The sequence below is a fragment of the Danio rerio genome, chromosome 20 (genome assembly GCF_049306965.1).
Source record: "Danio rerio strain Tuebingen ecotype United States chromosome 20, GRCz12tu, whole genome shotgun sequence".
In the NCBI taxonomy this organism is placed as follows: Eukaryota; Metazoa; Chordata; class Actinopteri; order Cypriniformes; family Danionidae; genus Danio; species Danio rerio.
In genome coordinates this window covers 42,339,210-42,365,000 of record NC_133195.1, presented here as the reverse complement: position 1 = coordinate 42,365,000, position 25,791 = coordinate 42,339,210, and the positions used below count along the sequence as shown (strand labels likewise).

Below are 25,791 nucleotides of genomic sequence, written 5' to 3'. Positions count from 1 at the left end.
AACTAATAAAATAATGAAAATGAATAAAGATTAATTGAGAGGTAATATCTAAGAGTATGCAGCCAGCATATAATTATAAAAATTGTAAGCATGCTGGTTTAAGATTCTTAATCCTATTAATAAACTTTATGTGGACATTTTTTCACAATATGTTACATGAATACCTAAGACTAGGGGTGCCAAAACTTTTTTGTATGAAGGGCCAATAACCAAATATCATTGAGAGCTTATGGTCGAAGGTAAATATACCAAACTACATTACATTAAAGTTGCCTTGGGTAATTTCTCCAAATTTTCCTTATATTTTAAAATAAATAGAGAACATTACTTCAAATTGCATTAACTAATGCAGTGTAACTTTTTAAATGATAACTTATGTGCAATAAAAACAATCACATTTATAACACAGTGGAATTCAATGCTGAGTTTATCGGCCTGACGTTGAGTTCTGACATCAACCTGATTTTCATTTCCAAACAAAATGCAACATCCCCATGACGTTAGGGTACAACGTCAATCTGACGTCATGTTGACCAGTTGTGCCAGTGTTTAAGGCCATTTCTGTCATCATACAGTAAACATCCGTCATCTTCTCATCAGTGACATGCATCTAAACAGTTTCTGGGTCAATGCGTGTAAAGATTTTGGACATCTTCTTGGACACTTTAAATGCTTTTAAACAGTTTGCCCGTGTTTTAAACAACAGGTGTCAGTGTCTTGAGGTAGTTCATAATGATGCGATTTACCTTCTAGTTTGATTTGATTGGACTAAAATCACAGGACTGAATTTTTGAATCCCCATAGACAAGAAATAATAAAGAAGTGAGTGCAGGTTGAAGAAAAGTAGTGGAGTAAAAGTACCGACACAGCACTGAAAATGTACTCAAGGGAAAGTAAAAGTGCACATTTTTAAAATGACTTTGTAAATTACAATTCCTGAGAAAAACTATTTAATTACAGTAATTAAAGTATTTGTAATTAGTCACTTTACACCACTGGCTGTAGATTTAAGTTTAGTTTTAGTTTCATTTTGGTTTTGTTTCAGTTCAGTTTTTATTTTGTAAAAACATTTCTATATAATTGATATATTTAGTTTCTGTTTTCATAATTGTAGATTAACATATCTAGTCTAGACATTAACCCTTGTGCACTGCACATTTTTTAATAATAAAAATAAAATAATGGTTTGGACAAACACTGAATCCAAAACCATTACAAATTCAAAACCCTTACAATTTCATTCATTCATTCATTCATTCATTCATTCATTCATTCATTCATTTTCTAGTCGGCTTAGTCCCTTTATTAATCTGGGGTCGCCACAGCAGAATTAACCGCCAACTTATCCAGCACGTTTTTACGCAGCAGATGAGGGCTGTGGGCAGAAGGTAAAAATACCAAACTGTATTACATTAAAGTTTCCATGAGTAATTTTCTAATTAATTTCCTAGTATTTAAAAATAGCTACAAAGCATTGCTTTAAATTATATTAACTAATGCAGTATATTTAGAATTTTTTATGATGAACTTATTGCAATAAAAACAAGCAATCCTATTAATAACACAATGGAATTCAATGCAAACTACACTAAGCTGCACCTGCATTTGCCTTTGCTGATGTCTTGTGCAAAACAACTTATTTTACAAAACAAATTTACATTAAATTCGAAATGATGATCTCCGTTAAAGAATTTTGCCCCAACCACCTCCCCATCATTCTCCTCTTCTCAAATAGGATGGTGGGCCAAATCAAATGTTAGCATGGGCCAACTTTGGCCTGCGGGCATCTCTGATCTAAAGGGTCATGTCCGATTTTCCACCCCAGAATGAGTGATTTTGCCAATTATTAAGTGGATTTAATATAAAAAGTTAAAGTTAATATATCAAGTTGTCCCCAAAAAACTTTGCTAATTCAGCTCATTTTAAATAATTAGTTCAAACAACAAAAACATTCATTTTTCAACATCTGTTGTTAATTTATAAAAAAAATTTCAATAGTTTTAGTCTTCATTTAATAAAATAACCTTTGTTTAGGTTAATAACATTAATAATCCTCACATTAAAACAGGCTAAGCATACACTCATGCTTACTCAAGCTCAGAAAGACTGAATCTTGAACTGAGAGCCAAGCTGCAGACAGAATTGCTTTCATCAGTTCCTCTTGTGCATAGGAAATGAATATAAAAGTGTCATAACAGATTCAGCCAATCTGTCTCTCCAACAGAGTGCAGTTTTGGCTGAGCTGAGCTAAATGTTTTGTGAGGTCTTCCTAGTCCAAAGCCTGCTCGCTTTTGTAAAGAACACAATGATGTTCATCCTGTCGGAGAGGTGTAGACATTAATCACAATTGTTCTCTCATGGCTTTAATAAGATTGATATTGGTGGAACAAGTCTTGCTTGTTTCTGGCACAGTAAAAAAAAAAGCATTCCTGCTCGACTTTCTTTGTCTTCTGTAAAGACCTATGAATTATTCATGCTTTGACATTTGCCAGTGGACTGAAATATCCATCCCTTGTTAATTAGGCTTGCTTATTTTTTTGTCTTTCAGGAAATGTTTGAAGCGCTCTTCCTCGCGTACGATGAGGGTGTGACGTTCCAGCAGTTTAAGAGCTTCAGACGTGTACGAATCAATTTCAGTAACCCTAAAGCAGCAGCCAGCGCAAGAATAGAGCTGCACGAGACGCCTTTCAGAGGGAAGAAACTCAAACTTTACTTTGCCCAGGTGAGAACTAGAGGCATCAGAAGAAATCTAAGAGGAGTTGAAGAAAATAAAGCAAACTTGCCATACAATGCCAAAAGATTTTACATGTATTGAGTTATAGATACAGATTGGCTGTGGGCCCATAAAACATCTTAAATGGCATTAAATTAAGATACTTAAATATTTTTGGTCTGCGTTAGGGGTTTTATGTTACTTCAGTGTAGCTATGCTCATTTTATTGGTTGTGTAATTTAATTATTCAGGATCTTATAATTCATTCATTTTCTGTTCATTTTTGCATTTTGATTCAAGAGATCTAGATACTTTGTTTCCATTCATTTATGGGTTGAACTTGTTTTTAATTGATTTGAATCATAGACACACACACACAAACACACACGCACACACAAACAAATATATTGTGTAGACACTTTGCATGTAAAAAGAGACGGACGGATGGATGTTTAATTAGGATTGATGGATGTATGGATGGATGGATGTTTGATTGGAATAGATGGATGGACGTTTGCTGAGGATAGATGTTTTATTAGGATGGATGGATGATTAAGTTGTATGTATATTTGGTTAAGATGGATGGATGGATGTTTGTTTAGGATGGATGTTTGGGAAGGATGGATGATTGGTTAGAATGATGGATGATTGATGAACATTTGATGAATGGATGTTTCATTAGCATGGATGGATGTTTAATTAGGATGGACGAATGTATGTTTGATTAGGATGTATGTATGTTGAATTAGGATGGATGATTAAAATGTATGTATGTTTGATTAAGATGGATGTTGGATTAGGACAGATGTATCTTTGATTAGGATGGATGGATGAATGTATGTTGGATTAGAATGGATAGATGCAGCATTAGGATGGATGGATGTTTAATAAGGATGGATGAATGGATGGATAAATGTTTGATTAGGATGGATGTTTGATTTGGATGAATGGATGTCTGATTAAAATGAATAGATTCATGTTTGATTAGCATGAATTATGTTTGATTAGGATGCGTGAATGGATGGATAATTGGATGGATGGATGGACGGATGTTGAATTAGGATGGATATTTGATTAGGACATATGTATCTTTGATTAGGATGGATGGATACATTTTTGTTGGATTAGGAAAGATGGATGGATCTTTGATTGGGATGGATGTATGTTTAATTAGGATGGATGGATGTTGAATTAGAATGGATGGATGTTTATTAGGACAGATGTATCTTTGATTAGGATGGATGGATACATTTTTGTTGGATTAGGAGAGATGGATGTATTTTTAATTGGGATGGATGTAAGTTAAATTAGGATGGATGGATGTTTGATTAAAATGGATGCAAGTTTGATTAGGATTGATGGATGGATGTTTGATTGGGATGAATGGGTGTTTGATTATGATGTTTGATATGGATGGATGGATGTTTGGTTCGGATGGATGGATAGATATTTCATTAAAATTGATGGATGTTTGATTATGGATGGCTAAAACGACAGACAGACAGACAGATAGACAGATAGATAGATAGATAGATAGATAGATAGATAGATAGATAGATAGATAGATAGATAGATAGATAGATAGATAGATAGATAGATAGATAGATAGATAGATAGATAGATAGATAGATAGATAGATAGATAGATACCCCATAGACAAAACGATAGATCATACAAGGAGACATCAGGCAGTGTTGATCTTTAAATAGCACATGGTCACATTGACCATACGTCACGTTCATCGTAATCCTTTCATAATTCATGCCAGGGGTCTGTAACCCTTCAGTGAGCAGGAAATGACTTCATGTTTAGGATTACACAACACCAGTAGAACAGAATCCACTGGCAGGAGCAGACAGCTATGAAAAAGATGCACTCTGATATTTGGTATTAGCTGCTCAAAAAGAGCACATCGAGCTGACATAACTGTTGTAAAATAAAGGAGGGGTTCAAACAAAGGACGGGTTAAATAAGAGTACTGTTGCGAAGATTCCAATTCAGCCTGTGAATATGAATCAAGTTTCAGTTCAGAAAACGAGATCATGAATACACACATGTACATGGGGAAAACATGCAAACTTCACACAGAAACGCCAACTGGCCCAGCCCGGACTTGAACCAGTGACCTTCTTACTGTGAGGTTACAGTGATTACCACTGATCCACCGTGCCACCCGAATACATTATCAAATGTAAATAAAAAGAAGTGATTAAAAAAAAAATCTTAAAACTAGATACAGTAGACATATAGATCAAATATTATCAAGAGAGCCTTTGCCAGGGGTTTGATTGACAGGTGATCTGACCAATCAAAATGCTGATATTATGTGCTTCCTGTTACTATTGCTGGATGGGTAGTACTATAGCAGTTTTACCTGTAAGCTTTCCCATGTGAAAAAAAGTGTACTTGAGTAAACTAAAAATTTGTGTGAAAATGTGAAAGTATAGTAAATACCACTGATATTTATATAGATTTTTTTGTATGTAGCAATAAAGTGTACTACTTGAAAAATATCTTATACAGCAAATGTATAATGTAGTAATATAATCTAAGTGTATTTAAAAAATTGTTTGTTTAAATAGTTATTGCAAGTATAAATTAAATTGAACTTTAAAAATATATATTTAAATTGATATTAGTGTGTAGAAATAGTGTACTACTTCAAAAATATATTAAAGTGTAATGCTTAAAAGTATCATTTAAATGCTATAAAACTGTTCAAAGTTAGTACACTTTTACATTGTAATCACAAGTATAAAGACAAATCAGTCAAACCACCGTAAATAAATTTAAACAAAGTAAATAAAAAATAAATAAAATAATGTAATAATGTAAATAAATAAAAAGTAAATAAAGTCAAACCACTGCTTGCTTTAAAGTTCCCATGATATTAAAATAATGTTGTTTTTTTTTTAGATGTCAGTATCAATATTGTTAGTTTTTAACATATTACCATTTTAACACCCTTATTAAGGGTGTAACGATACGCATATTCATATTGAACTGTTTGGTACGAGATTTTCGGTTCCGTACACAATACAAACCGAACAATTCAGACTACCATCTAAAAAGATAAAAAAGAAAGTGTACTAAATATAATGTTTTCAGTGCAACAACGCTCAACAAGGCATCCAAAATGATGTGACAGGCAATGTTCTGACTTCCCTGCCCACCTCCAAACACTACTCCAGTCAGGCACACGCTGCATTAGCTCATTGCAAAATGGCTAGTAACGTTTATGTAATCCTCCTATAACCAACAACCGGTCTGCCGCTTGTAAGCACTTTGGTTTCCCTGTTATGAGGGAGATGAGTTATGAGGGTGATGGCAAGAGATTGGTAGATTAAAAAACAATGATATGTCAAATCTGCTATGACAGTAAGCTATTATAGAGGTAATGTTTGAACATGTCAACTCATTTACACTAACTGGAATTAGACGAAAACTGGAAACACGCACACTACATGCAACTATCCCCGCAGCATTCCTACAGATTAGAACAGGGCAAAACAAATCACAGAGGCGCTCAGTACATTAATAGCTGTGGATATGAAAAATTCAGGTTTAAGAAAATGTTAAATGTAATAGAGCCCCGTTAGATTATTCCTTCATCAGCCCATTTCAGTCAGATAATTCCTGCTTTCAGATCCACTGAAATGGCAGGTGACAGTCAAATCAAGTAGATCTGTGCTGTCTGAAGAAAAGGGGGACACTCATCTTTCTGAAAAAAAAAAAAAAACTTAAAAATTGATTGAAATTGAGTTCCATATAAAAACAATGTTTTTCTTTTTTTAAATTGTTTAACTACTACAATATTACATTTATTTTTTTATAAGCAGCTTTTTGGATTTGGGTATAAAGAAGGATTTGTTTTATTTGCTGCTAAGCAGAAATCCCAGAAGTAAAGCTCTATCACTGTTCAAAGTAAAAGAAAAAAAAGATCATACTTAAATAATGTTAGTTTTAATACATAATATAATATATATTTAAGCTAGTGTGCTCCAAAACAATGACAAAATTTCCATTTATAAGACACAAAACTGATATGAACATGTAAAGCTAGTAGTTTGCCATATCTGCCAAAATAGATCAACAGATTTATTCAGGTCACTTCATACTTCAGTTGCTCATCAAATCATAACCAATCAAATCCTCTCTAGTGTCTGACATGCCCCTCCCCCTAGTAGAGGCTTCTCATTTGCATTTCATCATGAAGGTCATCTGTTTACCAAACTCACTGCTGTTTACGGAGTGTAACCACAGATACAGGGACACTGGAGTGTTTCAACGTTACGCAGATCAGTTGGTTTGTCTATAAGCTGACATACGAGTGATCCACTGATGAATCACGGTTTTAAAACGCTTCCAGTATCCCTGCATCTGTGGTTACACTCAGTAAACAGCGGTGAGTTTGTGACCTGATGACCGTCACGGCCAATCACAGCCATTTCTGTTGAGCATGTGAACCCAATGGCAAATCAGCGCCGTTTTAGAAGGTTCTCCACAAAGCTCAAATGTTTGCGGGAAATTTACTTGTTTTTAAATTTCAGTTTTGATTGGTACCGAATTCCAGTATAATGCAATCTACATTATGTCCACCCTCTCTTCATGTTTCGGTTGAGATTACGTTAAACATCAAATAAAAATGCATATTTCAATGCACTTCACAGGACCTTTAAAGTCAAATCTGATTTTTTGTAGTGATAAATGGTAATGAGAATGATAAATAGGTAATTCATCATTTCCAAAAAGTAGCATGTATTTGCTAATAACCAATTCTTTCTTCTGATTAACTATTAACAACACACTCTCTGGCTTTCAGGTGCAGAACCCAGTATCTGAAGGAGACAATTTGCACCTGGCTCCTCCACAGCCTTCCAAACAGTTCCTCATCTCTCCCCCTGGCTCACCTCCAGTCGGTTGGCAACAGATTGATGAGGCCACACCGGTTATTAACTACGACCTGCTGTATGCAGTTGCCAAGCTTGGCCCAGGTCAGTCGCAATTCACTAGAGTTCTCATTCAAAACCAGTAGCACCTGGTCCATCATGCACTGACATAAAAAGATCTTATCCCCATCTCAACTATGCAGTTCAGCCTTGCATTCATCACGTAGCATGCTACCAACTCTTGTAATCTTGGTTAGCCATTGTTTTAAATTGTCCTCTTCGCTGCAGTGCAGGTGATTATTGTACGTCCCCCATCCTGCTCCTAATCAATGCGCTCTTCTTCAACTGACCTTCAGGCATGTGTATGTGTGTGCGCATCTCCCACTGTGCCCTGATGAGCGGTTACTGTAGCCAGTCCTGGTGGAGCTGTAATGTGTTTTGATTAAAGCTGCTGTGTAGATGCTTCTGTTTATGTGGGTGTTTGACAGTGCAGACGGGGGGCTATGTTTGGTATGGACCACACACACTTACATACAGTGGGCTTGTGAGTGCCCAGGATCTCATGGGAACAGCTCAACAGAGTGAATAAGCACATTACTAAGCAACATCACATGACCTTTTCATTGCCTTTCCTGGTTTGGGGTATCTCCAGTGTCCAATTAACAACCTACTATGAATTTTCTATAGAGTTTTTTATAGCATCAAGTATCAAATTACAGATGATGACAGACAGTTCTTCCATAATGTTACGCAACTCTGGAGTTAGGTAAGCTGTAAGACATCGAACACTGTGGTAATGTTATGATCAGATATTATCTCATGGAACCACCATCATGGTATTATCCACTTACTGTAAGTAACAGAGAAAACATGAACATGATGCGACCCTGTACCAAAAAATTAGTTTAAAATGCAATGCTTTATTTTTGACAATATAGCCAAAAGTGCGTTGTATGGGTCAAAATTATAGAATTTTCTTTTATGTCAAAAATAATTAGAATAATAAGTACAAAACTGGCAATTTTTTTTATATTTCATTATATTATATATTAAGTGAAAAAAATCTGCCAGTGAAGCAAGACAAAATACTTATACTTTTTTTTTTAAATAATCTAATGTAACTCACCATTCCTACTGCACCCAACCCAGTCTGAGCTGGGATCGAACTGGCGATTCTTTGCATGGGAGTTGTTTGCTCTAACAAGGAGGCTAAAGACTATGGCCTCTAATGTCTGTAGTTAGTGCACCCTTTTAAGGGCAGAGGGGTGAGGTTTACCTGCAAAGCACTTCGCTAGCTGGCCTCCGTTACACCCCCCTCCCCCAAAACCTCACTCCTATCCCGGACGAGCACCCACATGTAACCCACCGCTCCTACTGTACCCTACCCGATTTGAGCTGTGATCAAAATAGTGATTCTTTGATAGGGAGTAGGTTTCTCAAAACAGGAGTAAGGTTTGCCCACACATTCCAGCTAATTACCTAATATAAAGCTTACATTTACATTAAACTTGATAACCGTGAAACCATGAATATTCTTCAGACTATATAATCGTGCAACCAAAATCTAAAATTGTTGCATCTATAATTGTTATGCAGTTCAAAATATAACATGTGAATGTGTCTGAATGTAGAAGCCTACTTCAGCAATGCACTGCTTTTGTTGTGCTCTGAAATACAACATTTGAATGTTTGTAAAAAAATAAAAAGTCTATTGCACAATGCACTGACATTATTTAGTTTCAAATACAATATATTGACATTTTAATGTAGAAAAACCACTGTGGGTGTCTTAAGGAAAAATACAGTTATATGCAGTTATATATACTTATATGCAGTTGTGTCATCACTTATAGCAAACCATATCTCTCTGACTTTTCGTTTGGGATGCTTTTTATGAACCGGCCCCCATGACAAACTAATTGAATAGCCTTGCCTCACTCCCATTCCAAACAAGCCCCCACGTGTAACCCATCAGCCCTACTGCACCCAACCCAATCTGAGCTGGGATCAAACCGGCGATTCTTTGTATGGGAGTCGGTTGCTCTAAAAAGTAGTGAGGTTACAGGTGTAAATGTATTGTTTTGCTTTCAAAATGCATATTGTTTCAAGGTCTTTTTAACTAGATAAGAAAGCAAACTACTTGCAAAGAATAAGATTTGTAGAGTGTGGAAAGAGCCAGGAAAAGCTAAGACAGATATAGCCCGTGCTCAAGAACTAAAAACTTGCTCTTGCATTTCTATTGTGTTTAAAGGCACAGAGCAAAAGCCGAGTTTCCAGTTTAAAGGAGACTATTTACCACAAAAGTTTTTGAATTCTGACAAACAATGAATTGTGATGACACTGTGACTGAGTGTATAATCATAGAAGTTGTTATCCTAATTACATCTTATTACACCCTGCAGAAATCATTTTAATAGATGAGCTAAAGTATTCAAAACTTATTATCATGATAGTATGAAGCAGAGTAAGGCCAGAAAGAGAAAGCCAGGGAAGCCAAACGAGAGCGCTGAAGCAATTGCTGATGAGAATTGAGTGTGACGTGGCACTAAAGCAGCAGAGCTTTTATTATGCCACAATCCACCGCTAACAGTTCTTCTGATCATGATACATGCAAAAGAAGAAATGCTGTTTTATCATGCTAAAAGCATTTTAAGATTCTGTTATAATGCGGCTCTGTGCAGTCTAACAAAACACATGACATATTAACGCATCTTTGGTGTTTCCCTGTTTTCTCTAAAACTAAACCTCGAATCAAGGGTGTGTGATGTCATTAGCATGACCACACAGGACAAGGTCCATGTCATTAGCTAAAATTGATGATTTCTCTATTTAAACATTCTTTAAAACAGTTGGGATAATGCATACTCATAAGTCAACAAAATATATAACACTGTTATAGTGGATTTTGGCTGTATCAATGTAAAAATCTTAAATAGTGTGCCTCAGCACACTATGCATCAGCACAGCCAGATACGCCATCACCAAATCTTGCCTGATGAATATTATTCATCTCCATTAAAACCATATCAACAGTCTGACCTTATAAACAGCAGATTTCTGTGAATTTCTGCCCTCTTTCGATCTCCCATAATAGACACTCCGATAGCCATCAGCTCAGATCTGCTTTAAATCCATCGACAGGTCTGGATTTGACCAAAAAAAAGACATAAAAATCACAACATTGTTATTGTAAGTTACTTTCACAGCTGTTTTAGACTGAGCAATCCATCTCTAAGAGACTTTTTGTTTTACCCATACGAGTGCCATTTGGTTTCTCATAATGTGTCTAAATTTGTCAGTATTATATCACTCAGCCTGATCCATCTGCTGCCCTGGCAGGAGCACCATCGTCTTGTGTTCCCATCTAAACAGCTGCTCGACACATTCAGTTCATCTTCAGTTCGAGCAGCTTTAGAGCACGGAGTGTATATGACGATACTGTGCCACAGGGAAACCAGGCCTAAAAGCTCCGGTTGGCAGCGCATCGCTTATGGAAGCAGGTCAATATTGAATGTCACCCTCTGTTTGTTTGGTCTATTTTTAGCTGACAGTGTAAAAGGCGTTTGGGGATTATGAAGTAGGAACATTTGAATTATGCAACGGGGCTTGGCATTATGGACACTCAGCCATCAAAACCCCAAGGGATCAATTTCAAAATCCCGTGAAAACATCCTGCTGAATTCTAAATCTCTCTCTGTCTGGCTCTCTCCAAATAACCATGGAGGATGTTTAAGCATAGCTCTGATGTTTTAGCCTATATTATTTATGTAATGGAGTTATGTGACGTGTAAATAAATGAGTCATTGCAACGCTTGCTTGGTTGTACAGACAAATACTTTGCATACTGTTAAAAGCTCTTGCAGCTGTAATAACATGAGATGCCAGGCTAACAGATGCAGAGAGCACACCCAAATCCAGAACAATTGAATAACTCATTGTAGAAAGTTAAGGTCTCGTGGTCATGCAGCATTAACCAATATGGCATTTTTTTTCCCGTAAATAAAGTCCTAGCTTCACCACAACCTTTTATGGGCATCTGCAAAATATTTTTCCATTTGTTCTCTTGTATTGCAAAACCAAATACTTAAGCATACAATGTGTGACCCTGGAGCACAAAACCTTGTCTTATGTGGCATGGATATATTTGTGGGAATAGCCAGAAAATAGATTGTATAAGGCATTTATTCATTTATTTTGCTTAGTGGCTGATTCATCAGGGGACTCCACATGGGAATGAACCGCCATTGTAAAAGTCAAAATAATATGCTATATCCCAATTCGCATACTTATACTACGACCTAAAAATTTGTACTTTTTTTGTAAAGGAAAATATATTCTTTTGAGTGTGTACCAAAAGACAGATTGTTATGTTGCTTGGTTATGAGCCCTGTCAATCATCCACACACCAAATTTCTGTCATATTTAATTTCTTACCTTATTGGAGAAGCAGCAGCAGGATAATCAGCCATTCACGAGTCTTTCACGCAGAGAAATCTCCTCAGGTCTTTGGACAATTATGCAAACACATCTTTATACAAGTTCAGTATTGTTGTTGCAGATGAAGTATAACACAGACAACTCGATTTATATATTTTCCAGTGAGCTATAGATATTAATTAACAGTCATACAAACATCTTTACTGAAGCCTCCGTACTTAACGGTTGGTCTCGCGCGTCCATCATGTTTGTTGTTTAATTTCCCTTTTAACTGTGTTTGTCGTTCTTATCGAATTCACATCCAACACGCAATGTACTGTTGGAAATATCAGCGGTTAGAGTACGGACAGTTCTACACTTAAAATTTTCACCGGAAATAGTAAACCCTCCGGGAAACTTTGGCATACTCTTTTCAACATACTACATTTCCAATTCTATATTATTTAGGACGGATATACGACCGAGGACGCAGCAATGTTGTTGCAGCTCAAAGACATTGTGTAAATGTTCTTCGATAAATATATAAAAATTGTATATTTGGTTAGTAATAAACATTGCTAATAACCTAATTTGGAGACTTTAAAGGTGATTTTCTCTGTATTTATTCATTTATTTATTTTTTGTTAAATCACTGGGATTCTGTTTTTTAGTCATATCTTGGCCAAATATTACACAAAACAATGGAAATCGTACTTATTCAGCCTTCAGGTGGCATTTTCTAAAAACTGACATCACTGGTTTTGTTATCCAGGGCTACAGTTTAACAATTCATTCAATTGCCCCATTTTCAATATATACTAGGTGTCTCTCTCTCTCTCTCTATATATATATATATATACTCATGTGTCTCTAAATATGAGACACATGAGTATGTGTCTATGAAGGGTTATTGTAACAAAGAGACTGACACGGAGGGATCCATTATGCAGTATTTATTAATCAAGCTCTCACTCAAACACACAATATGCACTAAAGTGCAAACACACAACAACAGTCTGTGAGGTATAAAGACTGGCGATGACAGACACAGAGGGTTTTACCAGGCATAGATAGAAGGCAGGCTGCGAGTATCAGAGTCCGTGCATCAGGCGTGGGTCGTGGGCAGGCAGCGAATATCAGAGTCCGTGTATCAGGCGTGGGTCGTGGGCAGGCAGCGAATATCAGAGTCCGTGTATCAGGCGTGGGTCGTGGGCAGGCAGCGAATATCAGAGTCCGTGTATCAGGCGTGGGTCGTGGGCAGGCAGAAGGCGAAGCAGAGTCAGGAACAGGCTGAAGTTATGCACGAGGAATCAGGCAGGAATAACGCTCAGTAATGCTGGCCGGGGCTAAACAAGACTTCGCACTGACTGAGTGTTTGTGTGCGGCTTATATAGGGTACGTGGGTCATTAACTAGATTCAAGACAGGTGTGTGCACAATCAGCGTAGATGGATGATGTAATGCTAGAAGTCCGGAGATGGCGGCCTCTGCTGGCCAGCGAGGGGAGTAACTGGGACCGAGTCGGTGACAGTTATGCTCAAAATACGTCACAATGATTTATTTTACAATGCAGTAAAAGCCCCTTGTTGAAAACGTTAGCTTTGTAACTTTGCAAGTTTTTTAGAAACATTGCACTGTGAAAATATAAATGTATATGATCTAGTTTTAAATTCAGTTTATATAACTGAAAAGTTTTTTTAATCTAATTATCTAATTTTATTCAAAACGCCAGCTAGGATGTTAAAGACATTAAAATCTCTTGCTTCCTGAGCACTGGCTGAGCCAAAGTGATGCAAATGCTAAAGATAGGGTCCCAACGACTGAGCCTTTGTTTCTGGGTGATACTTTCTATCTGATCTATTCAAGACCCTAAAACAAGATCTTCAACTAAAACTAGTCATGCCCATTTTTTTATATTTTCACCTACAAACTCTGCCCCCTCTTTAAACACATAATAGAGAGAATAAATCAGTTTCAGACTCATGGACTTCTTGAAGGCGCTGTTTGACAGCAGAATAACCAACATGTCTTAATAAAGAAATTTTGCTTGTTTGAGTCTCCTGGACCCTCTTCTTATTTTTTTTTTTCCAACACGCAAAAAAAAGACAAAAGTGTATAATCCCCCTTAACCCATAATATTACCCCTTTTAATTGTATTTTGTTTTAATAATTTTTATTATCATGAGCAATTACGCAGAACTGCAACATGAAGGCTACAGATGGAAAATAAAACATCCTCTGGCAAATAAGTGGTCAAACATCTACTTTAAAACATTGTAAAATTTATAGATTTTACATTTTTATATCTAAATGACTGCCATTGGAGAAAGATGTTCATGCTAACCAGCCAACGTATTGATTTAGCTCATAATACAGCAAAATACTTGAAGGGAGAAAAAACATTTCTAACTTGCTTTTTTCTCTGTTTTACATCACAGTGACATGTATGACACTTTTCTACTACACACATATATAAACATATACAGCAGTGCTAGATTTGTATCAAGTGGTCATATCCCCTCAATGGCTGTTGGGATGTTTTGTAAGAGAGTCATTCAAAGTTGCATAACCCCAAGGACAACGAAACCACTTCACTTTGGCTGTGTCACAGCCTGTTCTGAGATCAGCCAACAAGGAGTGTTAAGGCCACGAACTAATCCTAAAAACAAACTAAGTAGAGCAAAAACAGTTTTAAAAAAAATGTGTAAGCTATACGCCTTACAGCATAAGCATAAAAAGCACTATGCTGTAAAGCTATACACCTTACAGCATAAGCATAAAAAAATGTGCTTATGCTGCTCTAATGATTCACATCATAATGCACTTTAAACGAATCCTTTCATTGCATGAACTATACTAAGTGCTAACTGTACTATACTAAGGCATTCATTTGTTAACTTCTTTATTTATACTATAAATAAAGATTTTTTTGCCATATTTAATTTCAATATAGTTACAAGCAGCAAAAATCTGAGCACTTTGAGACTTTTAAGCATGTGTAAAAATGTTATTTAGTAAGCTATACAGTAACCATGCATTTTTGACCAGTAAATCCTGATTAATTTGACTACTGAGTACAAAAGCTTCAAGGGACAGTTACATATGAATTTTAAGGCCCAATCCCAATTTAGGGCTCGAAATTGCGACCTTTTTGGTCAAGACAACCTGTCTGCAATGCTTGGCCCGCCTTCGTGCTCTTCTGATTGGCAGTTAACATGGCGTATGCGAATAATAAGTTATTTGCCAATGTCATCTGTGCATTGTCAGACACAATTTGTGGGAACCATAATTTTCGCACAATAAAAATACATTTAACCTCACATTGTGTGAATTGTATTGACAAACTACCTCTGAAACATTTGTCTGTCATAAAAAAATAATAATAAAAAATCAAAACAGGTTCGATTGTTTTCAGTTTTTTGCATGCAAAAAAAAAAAACGCTTTGAGAAATGTTTTGACAGTTCAGAGCCACAGTATACAAGCAAAATGCTAAATACAGAATGCCGTCATTTGAGCTACAGATAACTTGATGATGAACACAGTGCACAATATAAGACAGAATGTGGTGGACAGTTGAGAACCCCTATATGCTGGATTCAGTGACTGGCGCACCTCTCCTCTACTGCTGTTTGGTGTGTGTCCATACATTTGACATACTGCCCATATAATAAAAAAGCATGGTCCGCTTTCGGTCTGTTGCTTCGACACGTCAACGCAACCACCATTTATTATAATGTCAATAGGTACTGCCAGTCTCTGTTCAGGATTTTTTTACAAACGTGAATATGTGAAGTATTACAAGCAATGAATCAAAATTCCACTGATTTCCTGAAATAAACTTTGCATTTCCGAATAATTGTAGCACAGCTCTTTGATAAAGAGCTAAACTCTCCTTCCTCTATGCAGTATTGGATGAGCACAATATGCAGCCTATTCCTCTTTCTTTTTTTGGAATAAAGAGAAAAGAACAAAGTATCACTGCTTGAACTCACTTCAAAATGTTTGGTGTTTTTTTCCCTGAAGGGATAAATTAATACGCATCAGACTCAGTGTGCAAGATTTGTTTACGTGACAATTTTTTTGCAGATCAATACGTAAGAAACGCATATAACAATTTTGGACTTCAGTGTGCAAAGACCTTTACAGTATCGTCAGTTCAGTTCATCTCATTCATGTTAAGCAGGGCCAGTGGGGGGATTTTTTTCTATTTGTGACTAGTGTTGATTTCAAATGCAATAAATCTGTTACTATAAAATGTGTGGTTGTGCCCTCAATTTGTGGTGGGAGAGCCTAAATTTTGATTGGTGCTCCTAATTATCTAAAGTTAAGAGCACCAGTGCTACCAACCAAAAAAAAAAAAAAAAAAAAAAAAAAAAATATATATATATATATATATATATATATATATATATATATATATATATATATATATATATATATCATTTTGCGCCTTGCAATTCTATGTTTTTCTTCAATATTTTATGGATGACTTGATTGACAAGAGATGTCCAAGATGCAAAAGTTGTTTAGAATGAGGAGTAATAAAATTAAAATAAATAATTGTTGCGAACATTGGCCACTTGTCCAACAGGTCTAGCAACTTTTGTTTGGATCGTCATCCATTAATCTTGGTGCTAAGTTCACAGAACCATAGTGGCTATAGCCCTTTTGTGTTTTAGTTCATGTTATGATTTGGTGATGACAGGCTAAATACAGGAATCAGGCAGTGAAATTCAATACCTTTTCAAGAGTTCACCCTTAACTCATGATTGATAAGAAATCGTATTTAGCATGCTGTTCTGGGAGAGAGCTCAAAAGATCCTCAAGCCCGGGGCTCCCTTTCAACAGAAGGGTGAGAAGAGAGTTTGACCTTTGGTAGATCTCGAGAACTGCTCCACTTATGAATTGCGAATTATGAACTGCTTTGGAAGTATACTGCTGTTCGTCTATAGTGCCAATTTGGTTTGGCCAATTTACCTTTGTCAAACGTCTTTGGACTGTGGGAGGAACCCGGGGAAACCTGAGCACGGGAGAACATGTAAACTCCGCACAGAAATGTATGCTAGCCAGGAAAGGATTTGAACCAGTGACTTTCTTGCTGTGAGGCAACAGTGCTAACCACTGGGCTGCCATGCTGCCGCGTCTAGAAAGGGAGGAGTAGGGGTGGAAGGGGGGATTCTTTAAAACAAAGATCCTGAGGTAAGAATTTCTGGTTATTTACAGTGAGTTAGAAATTGACTGGTGGATCATGTATTGGCTAATGCTGGTCCTGCTGTGTTCAATCATAAGCATGCACTCCTGCCAAACTTTTTTTTTTAAGAGTCTTTCCATACATTTTAAATTCTCGTCGCCACTTTAGGTTTCAACTGGTACCATATGAACTTACAGTATATTTACTAAATACTGATTGTAACAAACTAATCCTAATCTAAAACATTTTTCATATACTGAATAAAACTGCTAATCCAGCAGGGATGCCTATAGAACAGCAGGACAAAGCAGCATGAACGTCAAATCTAGAATGATTTTATCGATCTCATAAACTATACAGCATCCCAATTCTCGCAGATCAAATTTATACATTGTACAATCAATAATTAAACCAATTTTCATACCTTTTAAAATAGCATTTAAGAATTTTTGTAGCTTTTAAGAGCCTTATTTTACCTCTAAATTGATTTATCACATTTTAATCCTTTTTAAGACCCGGCAGACCCCCTGGTTCATATTAATTTATGGATGTTTTAGTGAAAGTTTAAAATACAAATGGTCTAAAGATAAAGTCACATTTTCCTACATGCACGTTTGAATAAAATCAATCTGAACTCAATTACAGGATGGGAAAAATTACAATCCAGAGATCAAGTAGGCATCTTCTGACACATTACATGGCTAATCCTCATTAAGTCTTTAAGCTACAACATTTCATGCCAATTAAGTGCAAATTTAGAGAACAGTACATTACTGTTATTGATTACCACTTAATTGCCTGGCAGGGGAGATAAAATGGAGAGCAGCGCTGACCTGAGTGAAACAGCTCGCATAGAATAGCGAACTTTTTTGATTGATTATTGAAACAACTAGACGATTGAAACTTAGTGACTGTTTTTGATACTGAAGTTTAAATAGGAAAAAGCAAACTCGTAAAATAAGTCCAATTCATTTTTTTGTAAACTAAAACTAAACTAAATGATCAAATACAAAGCATTTTATACTAGTTTTTATGTACTGTACTACAATGAAATAATCACTAACACATCAAGCATATTTAATGTATGTGTGCAGAGATCTGCTTTGATGTTCCGTTGCATCAAACTTTCAGTTTTGACCACCGTGACCTCCACTCATGATGGGCTTCATTCACAAAGCCAGCGCATGTTAATAGCAATTGAAGGCAATTAGGGAACAGAAGAGACAGTACAAACTAGTGAGCAATCAACAGCGCTCAAGTGGAACCATGTGGCAAACTAAACAAACAGCCCATTCAGCTCGGGCACCTTGACTGCGTTAGACTGCTGTCGGATGGCAATAATGATTGTGGTTGTTGTGGAAGGAAGCTTTTTTTCCATTGTTAAGCGTGTGTTTCCATATACGTTTGTGTCGGAGCGTTTGCTTTTCCACATGGCTAGCACTGAAATTGTACTGTACAACACACACACACACACACACACACACACACACACACACACACACACACACACACACACACACACACACACACACACACACACACACACACACACACACACACACACACACACACACACACACTCCAGCTCATTAAAATAAAATGCTTTTGTTGTTCCCTGGTATGTTTACAAGGTGCATACCCAGCCGCTTCACCCTGAGAAAGCAAAACTACTTAATGAAATATTCCTCCTGCATCTGTGGATGCTTTAGATAACAGACATGAGCCAGGCATGTGGAGCGTGCAGGGCCCTGAAAGGGTTATTTTAGCTCCAGAAAGCACATGAACATGGTAATGGACACCTGTGAGCTTGATCTGGAGAGTGTGGTAAAAATCCAAACATACAATTAAATTCAGAAATTACTTTGTGTGTCATAATAATGGAATCACACAAGGAGAAGATACTGAACTGCTGAAATGTATTTAATACTTTGTATAATAGACTTTATTTTGTAATGACAGCTTCAAGATGCATCTTGTATGGAGAATGGAGTCTCAAGCATTAAAGATTTCTCAGTGTGAAAATCTTGATGTTCTGTCAGTATAACCTATAAACTCTGATCTCTAGTTTATAGTTTCTATTGGATTACGATCAGGTGATTGGCTGGCCATTCTAGCAGCTTTATTATAGGTCATTTTTCTCATCTGGTTATGTATATGTTGGACTGAAATATCTAATGTTCATTAACACAGATGAGAGGCAGGGTTACTTTCTAACTAATAAGAGATTTTAGATGCTGTCTGGACTTCCCATGCCTTTTTACACCTCTTTCTTCATGTGTTCAATACTTTTTCCTTGCATGGTGTCATTTTACTAAAGAAAACAACTTTATTTTGTTTTCTTTGTATGAATGGATTACTTTGTTTTTACTGACATATGATGCAAATTTGACCTGGAGTGTATGCTTCAGATGCAGTTTACACTAGTGTTTTCATATTAAAACGCATACATTTAGTTATGGTTTAGTTAAGCCTGGCAATAACACCAATCCGATATCTTCAACCTGCAAAAACGAAATGTTTTGAAAATGTTGGTGATCAATTTCAGTTTAGACAGACTGAAACACAGACTTTTGAAAATGATTCATTATTGCATATTGTTCCCAAATTCATCAAGCCCTTCTCATGTGACCAAATGCTTGTAAAACATGTGTATGCCCAGTAAGCGTTTTCATTGCTAAATGCTGTTTAAAAATAGTGTAAACGCAGCCTCAGACCCATGCTGTACTGTATACTGTACGTCTCTATTTGAATGGATATTTTTAAGTATTGTCATCCACAACTGTTTGTTTAAAATAAGGGTATTGGACCCCATTGTACAGGGAGGGCCCAGTGAACAAAGAAAAACAAATATTTTCGTTTTAAGCATGTATATTCTGGAGAACATGTCATCCTTTTCACCAAGTCACAGATAAATTAAGAAATTATTATTTAGTTGTGAATATTCAAACTTAATTACTGTTTGTAAATAGTATAAGACCGTTAAAATATGAGTTAGAATATAATGGCATTAAACATGGTTGACACAAAAAAAAGTTATTTTAGCGAGTGCATGAACTTCTAAACTCAAAGCTAGCAATTCTCTGGATTTAGGTACATGTTCTGAGTGTAATTTAGTTTATAATGTGTCTATTTAAATTGTCTTCCATATTTCAAATAACAATATTATCAATTAGGTCACTTATTCATAGAAAAGTTTTTTTTTTTTTTTAGATATTTTCAGCAAAATATTAAATAATCAAATGTTTTATCAAATAATGTACTATGTTAAGTCATGTCAAGTAATTATTTGGATATACAAAAGGTCTGAATGAATGAAATATTTTAGATTGACCATTTTCTGCAAATAAACTCAAAATAACATTCTTATATACAAAATATAAATGTATTTTATATTTACTTTTATTGGGTTCAGATCAGGTTCAGATCAGGAGGCCATTCTAGCTGTTTTTTTTCTGAAACCAGTGTGGCTGTGTTTGGGGTTTGTCTTGCTCTTCCTCATCTTGTAATGTAGGTGTTAAAAGTGCAGTATGTAAAATGGACACTCAGTGGTTGAACTAGGTATTGCATTCCTGGATCAAAAACAAACGCAGCGCAGGTTGCCAGATTGAGGACCAGTAACAAATCTCGTAACAAAGCATGTTGTTAGGATGCAGGATTACAATGTAACCTGCTCACCTAACGTTTATGTTTATAATATTGTAATATAACTATTTGCTAATTGATAACCTCATGTGGAGCTCTGATCTGAGTCTCGTTTCGGGGCTGCTACAGTACTGTTCATCCGAGGTCACATTTCGGTTATGGACGCAAGCTTTAAGAGTCTTTCTGAATGAATGAATCAATGAAATGCGATGTTTTACAACAAGGCAAAACCCATTGTGCTGAAATATAATTGGATGAAGTGGCAGTGGGTTGGTTAAAAGAACCAAAACAAAGACAGCGTTCTGGCACGAAACAGACATTTTCATAGCAGAATGTCTGACTTCAGCATTGTTTTTCAGATAAACAAGAATGTTCACTTTTGCTTTCTGAAATATCTGCAAACATATTGTTATTTTTATTTTTTAGAAGAGTCAAAAACTTACACGCAGCACCTTTAAACTGTGTAAATGTAGAAAAATGGTGAGTTTTCAGTTTGTGCCATACAAAGTGACAAGCTGAAGTTAGAATGTGCACATTTGTTCCTGCTGATGTGTGAAACACTTACCAACACTCTGAAAGGTTTCAGTATAACTGAGGAGGTTTGAAACAACCATAATGTCAATAGATTAAAGCACTCTCCAGCACAGCTCCTCACTTTTTTTACTATGTATTTGAGGGTATGTTCAATCACAGTGGCAGATGGCTGACACCAAATACACGGCAATTTGCGTCGAGTCATTATCCATTCAGTGGCTGTTATTCAGTCTGCAGCTGCGCTTATCAGAATGGTTCAGTTTCCTTGTAGGATCCTGCCCGTGTGCCGTTTGCTCTACAAAGGGTTAATCTTTCTCAATCAAGAGAAAGGGGTTTATTTTTGGGGACGGTTGCTAAGGAATGCAGAAATTGTCATTTGTGCTTTTGGAGAGGAGGACTTTAAAAGGATGAAGAGAAGTGGAGCGTTTTGCCCCCTCTTTCCAAAGAATGCTCTAAAAATACCCCACATCGTTTCCCTGTGCTGGCCCACTGAAGCTACACTAACCGGACAAAATCCATCTGGCCTTTCGGCGGACACACTTTCACAGCACCTTTCTCTTTCTCAGCTGGTGCACGCCTGTCATGCACAAATCAGAGGATGGAGCTGGAAAGATGTGCTCCGCATGCCAATGAGATCACTGCCGTTTTAATAAAGCCTTGTTTTCTGCTTTATGAGGGACAGCGAAGTAACACAGCACAACCTTGTGGTTTTATTCTCCTGTAGGGTTTGCGGATGAAGTTAAGGTTTGGTCTCTGTGGTAATGAGCTTGATTCTCTCCTCGACTGTCTGACCCTTGACGTCAGTATGCAGCATTGACGTCATGCCCAGGTTTCACAGAGGAGCCGAGCCCTCAGGAGGCATTGCAGGAGAGGAATGTGTGGGATTGTAAATTTGTCAGAACATACAACCGGTGAAATAAGCATTGAACACATCAAGGTTTTTCCTGGAAAATCTATTTCTTAAAGGGGTTGCTGATATAAAACTGCATCTGTTTTTGGTAAAACTCCAAACATACAAATAAACCTTTTTTTTTCAGAAATTATGTGTAATAATACTGGGATGACACAAGGAAAACGTACTGAACTACTGAAATTTATTTAATACCTTTGTAAAAAAGGCTTTTTTTTGTAAGGACAGCTTCAAGATGCATCTCGTATGCTCAGATTTTTCAATTTTGTGATTCTCAGTCAAAAATCTTGATATTCTGTGAGTACAGTCTATAAACTCTGATCATTAGTTCATATTTTCTGTTGGATTCAGGTCAGGTGATTGGCTGGCCATTCTAGCAGCTTGGCTGTGATTGGGTTTCCTTGGCTGTTTCTTAATTCTAAGAAAGCAGAGAATGAACTTGCGTTCTTGCCCGGTCACCTCGGAAGATCGAATTCGGGAGACCGCGAGAACAGAGAACGTGTCCTGTGAGAAATGAGATGCTGCGTTCTTCCTGATGGTCACATCACCTTCACACGTTTTTAATGAATAATTATTTAAACATTACAGCATTCATACAATGATTTATTGCCCCCCCCCCCCCCCCCCCCCCCCATTTCAAAATATTTACTATGCATAAAAACCTTACAAATATGCATTGCAAAATATAAATAAAACCGATTTTAATGACAAATTTTGAAAATAAACACCCTTAATGGGTTTATATCTTTTATTAAGATTGTCATGGTAATGTTTATATTCACTGTTTCATTAGGGAAACTCCAGAAATAAGTTATATCTCTGAACTTTAATAACAAATCTATATAAAATGCTGCGCTTCCTACATCCAGTGGCAATGACTTCTGGGACTTCTAGAGCGAGTCTACATCGATGCTTTGTCGATATCAAGAACACATCCGGGAGCTTTCACATGTCCTCTGATCGTGCGTTCTTGAGTACTGGAACTGAACTTTGGCGGTTGATGATGACATTACACGAAGACACAAAATCACTGAAGAACGCATATTGAGAGACAGCCCTTGTCTTGTTGAAATGTCCACCCTAGTTTTATCTCCCTCATCAGGTTATGTAGATGTTGGACTTAAGTAAGGCTATGCAATTAATCAAAATCGAATCGCAATTTAAAACGTTGTGATTAGCTAAATTGCAAGAGGTTGCGATACGGAATATATATGTTTTATTTCATTTCCCCCACCCAGAGCAAATGCGTAACTGCCATCTGTGTGTGACAGATTTATTATTAAATTAAATGCACACACTTTTGTTCTGTCAAATCAGAATGGTTCAACCAAACTATGCAGAATGCCCACAATAAAAAAACTAACAGGAAAGCGCAGACAAGTGGGATGATGAATCTGTTGCTTCAGAATGTTCAGCATGTTGGTAACATGTCAATATTTTGGTTTCAAAATCACAGACACCAAACAAAAACAGGTAATTTGTTGCTGCCATACGAGGAGCGTCTTGCTAAAAAGTCAACTGAAAGTATTACTAGTGACACTCAATCTAGTAGCAAGCAACAGCAAAAATGCAATTTCAGAGTGGTTTGTGTCTGTTACACTATATGAAATTTTTTAAGTATATTTTAATGCATTGACCAAAGAGGGATTTAAAAACCTCATAGAAATACCCAATAGGAGATATACACTTCAGTCCCAAGCCATTTAGCAGTACCACAGCTGTACTTTGAATGATATTTTGTGTAGCATCTATATTGTTTTTAGACAATAAAAGCTGCAGAAAAACTCTTATCAACCATGTTAGCTTGCTGAGTGTTCTGTATTTTTAATAATAATTTTTTGCTTGTATAATCAGCTCTCTCATTTGACTTGTTTACAGAAAGGTAAAGTCATTTCATTTGTTCTTTTGGTTAGCTCTAGAGAAAAAATTGTATATTTAAAAACAATTTTGAATAAATGTTGGAGTAGGTTAATACCTTTTCAGTTTCTTTTTTAATTAACACTCACTAAATTTTAGCTGTAAGAAGCTACGATACAGATAATCGAGCTGAATTTTTACTACAAAATAAATCGCAAATCAAAATCACGTGTCAAGATTGCAATTAGATATTTTCCCCAAATCACACAGCACTGAAGCAGCTTATATTCATTTACACTAATGAGAGGCAGGGTTACTTCCTAGCTACTGAGAGATTTCAGCTGCTGTCTGGGCTTTCCATGCCTTTTTACACCTCACTTTCTTCATGTGTTCAATACATTCTTCCTTTGTCATTTCATTACATACAACTTAATTTCTAAACTATTTTTACTTTCTTTGTATGTATGGATTATATGTTTTTTCACTAACATGGTGTAACTTTCAACAGCACCTATGGAAGTTCAATACATATTTGACCCACTGTATAGCAAATAGTTTGAATGTATGTTTATTGTATGAATAAAACATGAGATGCGTTTCTGATTTGAGGAATTTGGTCAAAACAGTGAGATGATCAAAAGTTTGGACACACAAGAAATAAAAGATACTACAGGCAGACAGTGGAAGCCAGAGACTTCTAGAAAGGGAAGAGAAAAAAAAAGAAGATAAGAGGGCCTTTAGAGTGTGCTGGATCCTCTGGGTGACCACAATACACTGCACACTCACGCCGCCCAAAGGCACAGTGGTAAACTTTGATTCAGCTCCCTGCTTTGTTTCATCCTACACGGCATGCAGCGCATTCGTCCAGCACATTTCAGATGTTTACCTTCATCCGGACCTTGTGCAACAGATAAAGGAAAGCAGATTATCTCTTGTGAAGGTTTTAATTACCTGCAATGAGGAAACCCCTCCAGACCGCTCTGACTGACGGGCTCTGTGGATTTCTAGGTGAAACAGAGCTCTCTTTTCTGGTTGTCTTAAAGGGGTTTTTAGCATTGCATATAGAACATTTTTCCCCAGTGGTTTCTGTGTGTAAGTTTAACGCTTGTAATGCTATGGATCATTGCCTGTTTTCTCTGGCAAAACCACAATTATGGTCAACCTAAAATAGCCTGACTCTTCTAATGTTGAGATCTAGAAAGAGAGAGAGAGACCTCTAGGTCTGATTGTAAGTACTGCAGGGGGAATGATGATATAATGCTGCATTCCTTTTTGTTTAAAGAAAGGAGGATTCCTGTTCAATACTGACAATTTGGATATGGTAAACAAATGGTAATGCAATCTTTTAGAGCAAATAAAACATGCACATATCTCTGGAAATGTAAATGTATTTAAATACATCACTAAAATCGACGTTAATAAAACAGTTTATACAAAAAAAAAATTATTTTCTCTACATTTACTCATTCTCAAGTGTTTTCAAGCTTTTATGAATTTCTTCTGTTCAAAACAAAACAAGATATTTGAAGAATATTGGAAACCAGCAGCCATTCACATCCATATTAAGAACAAAATAATACTCCAGGAAGAGTATTTAATATTCATTCATTTGTTTTCCTTTGGCTCAATCCCCGATTAT

At 36.4% G+C, this 25,791-nt stretch overlaps 1 protein-coding gene across 4 annotated transcripts in view; it reads left to right on the top strand.

Moving 5' to 3' along the window:
- Positions 1-25,791, top strand: part of rcan2 (regulator of calcineurin 2) — a 136,045-nt gene that overhangs the window by 105,588 nt on the left and 4,666 nt on the right. For 2 of the 4 annotated variants that reach the window (XR_012395454.1, XR_012395455.1), the window contains 3 exons: positions 2,549-2,722; positions 7,536-13,174; positions 13,263-16,364. Coding sequence is in view for 2 of the 4 variants with exons in the window: in NM_001320228.1 (NP_001307157.1) it covers positions 2,549-2,722; positions 7,536-7,707 (346 nt within the window). In the remaining 2 variants the exon portion in view is untranslated. Of the gene's footprint in view, positions 1-2,548; positions 2,723-7,535; positions 13,175-13,262; positions 16,365-25,791 lie in introns of those variants that run through there. The other 2 variants (NM_001320228.1, NM_214819.2) reach the window with 1 other exon arrangement.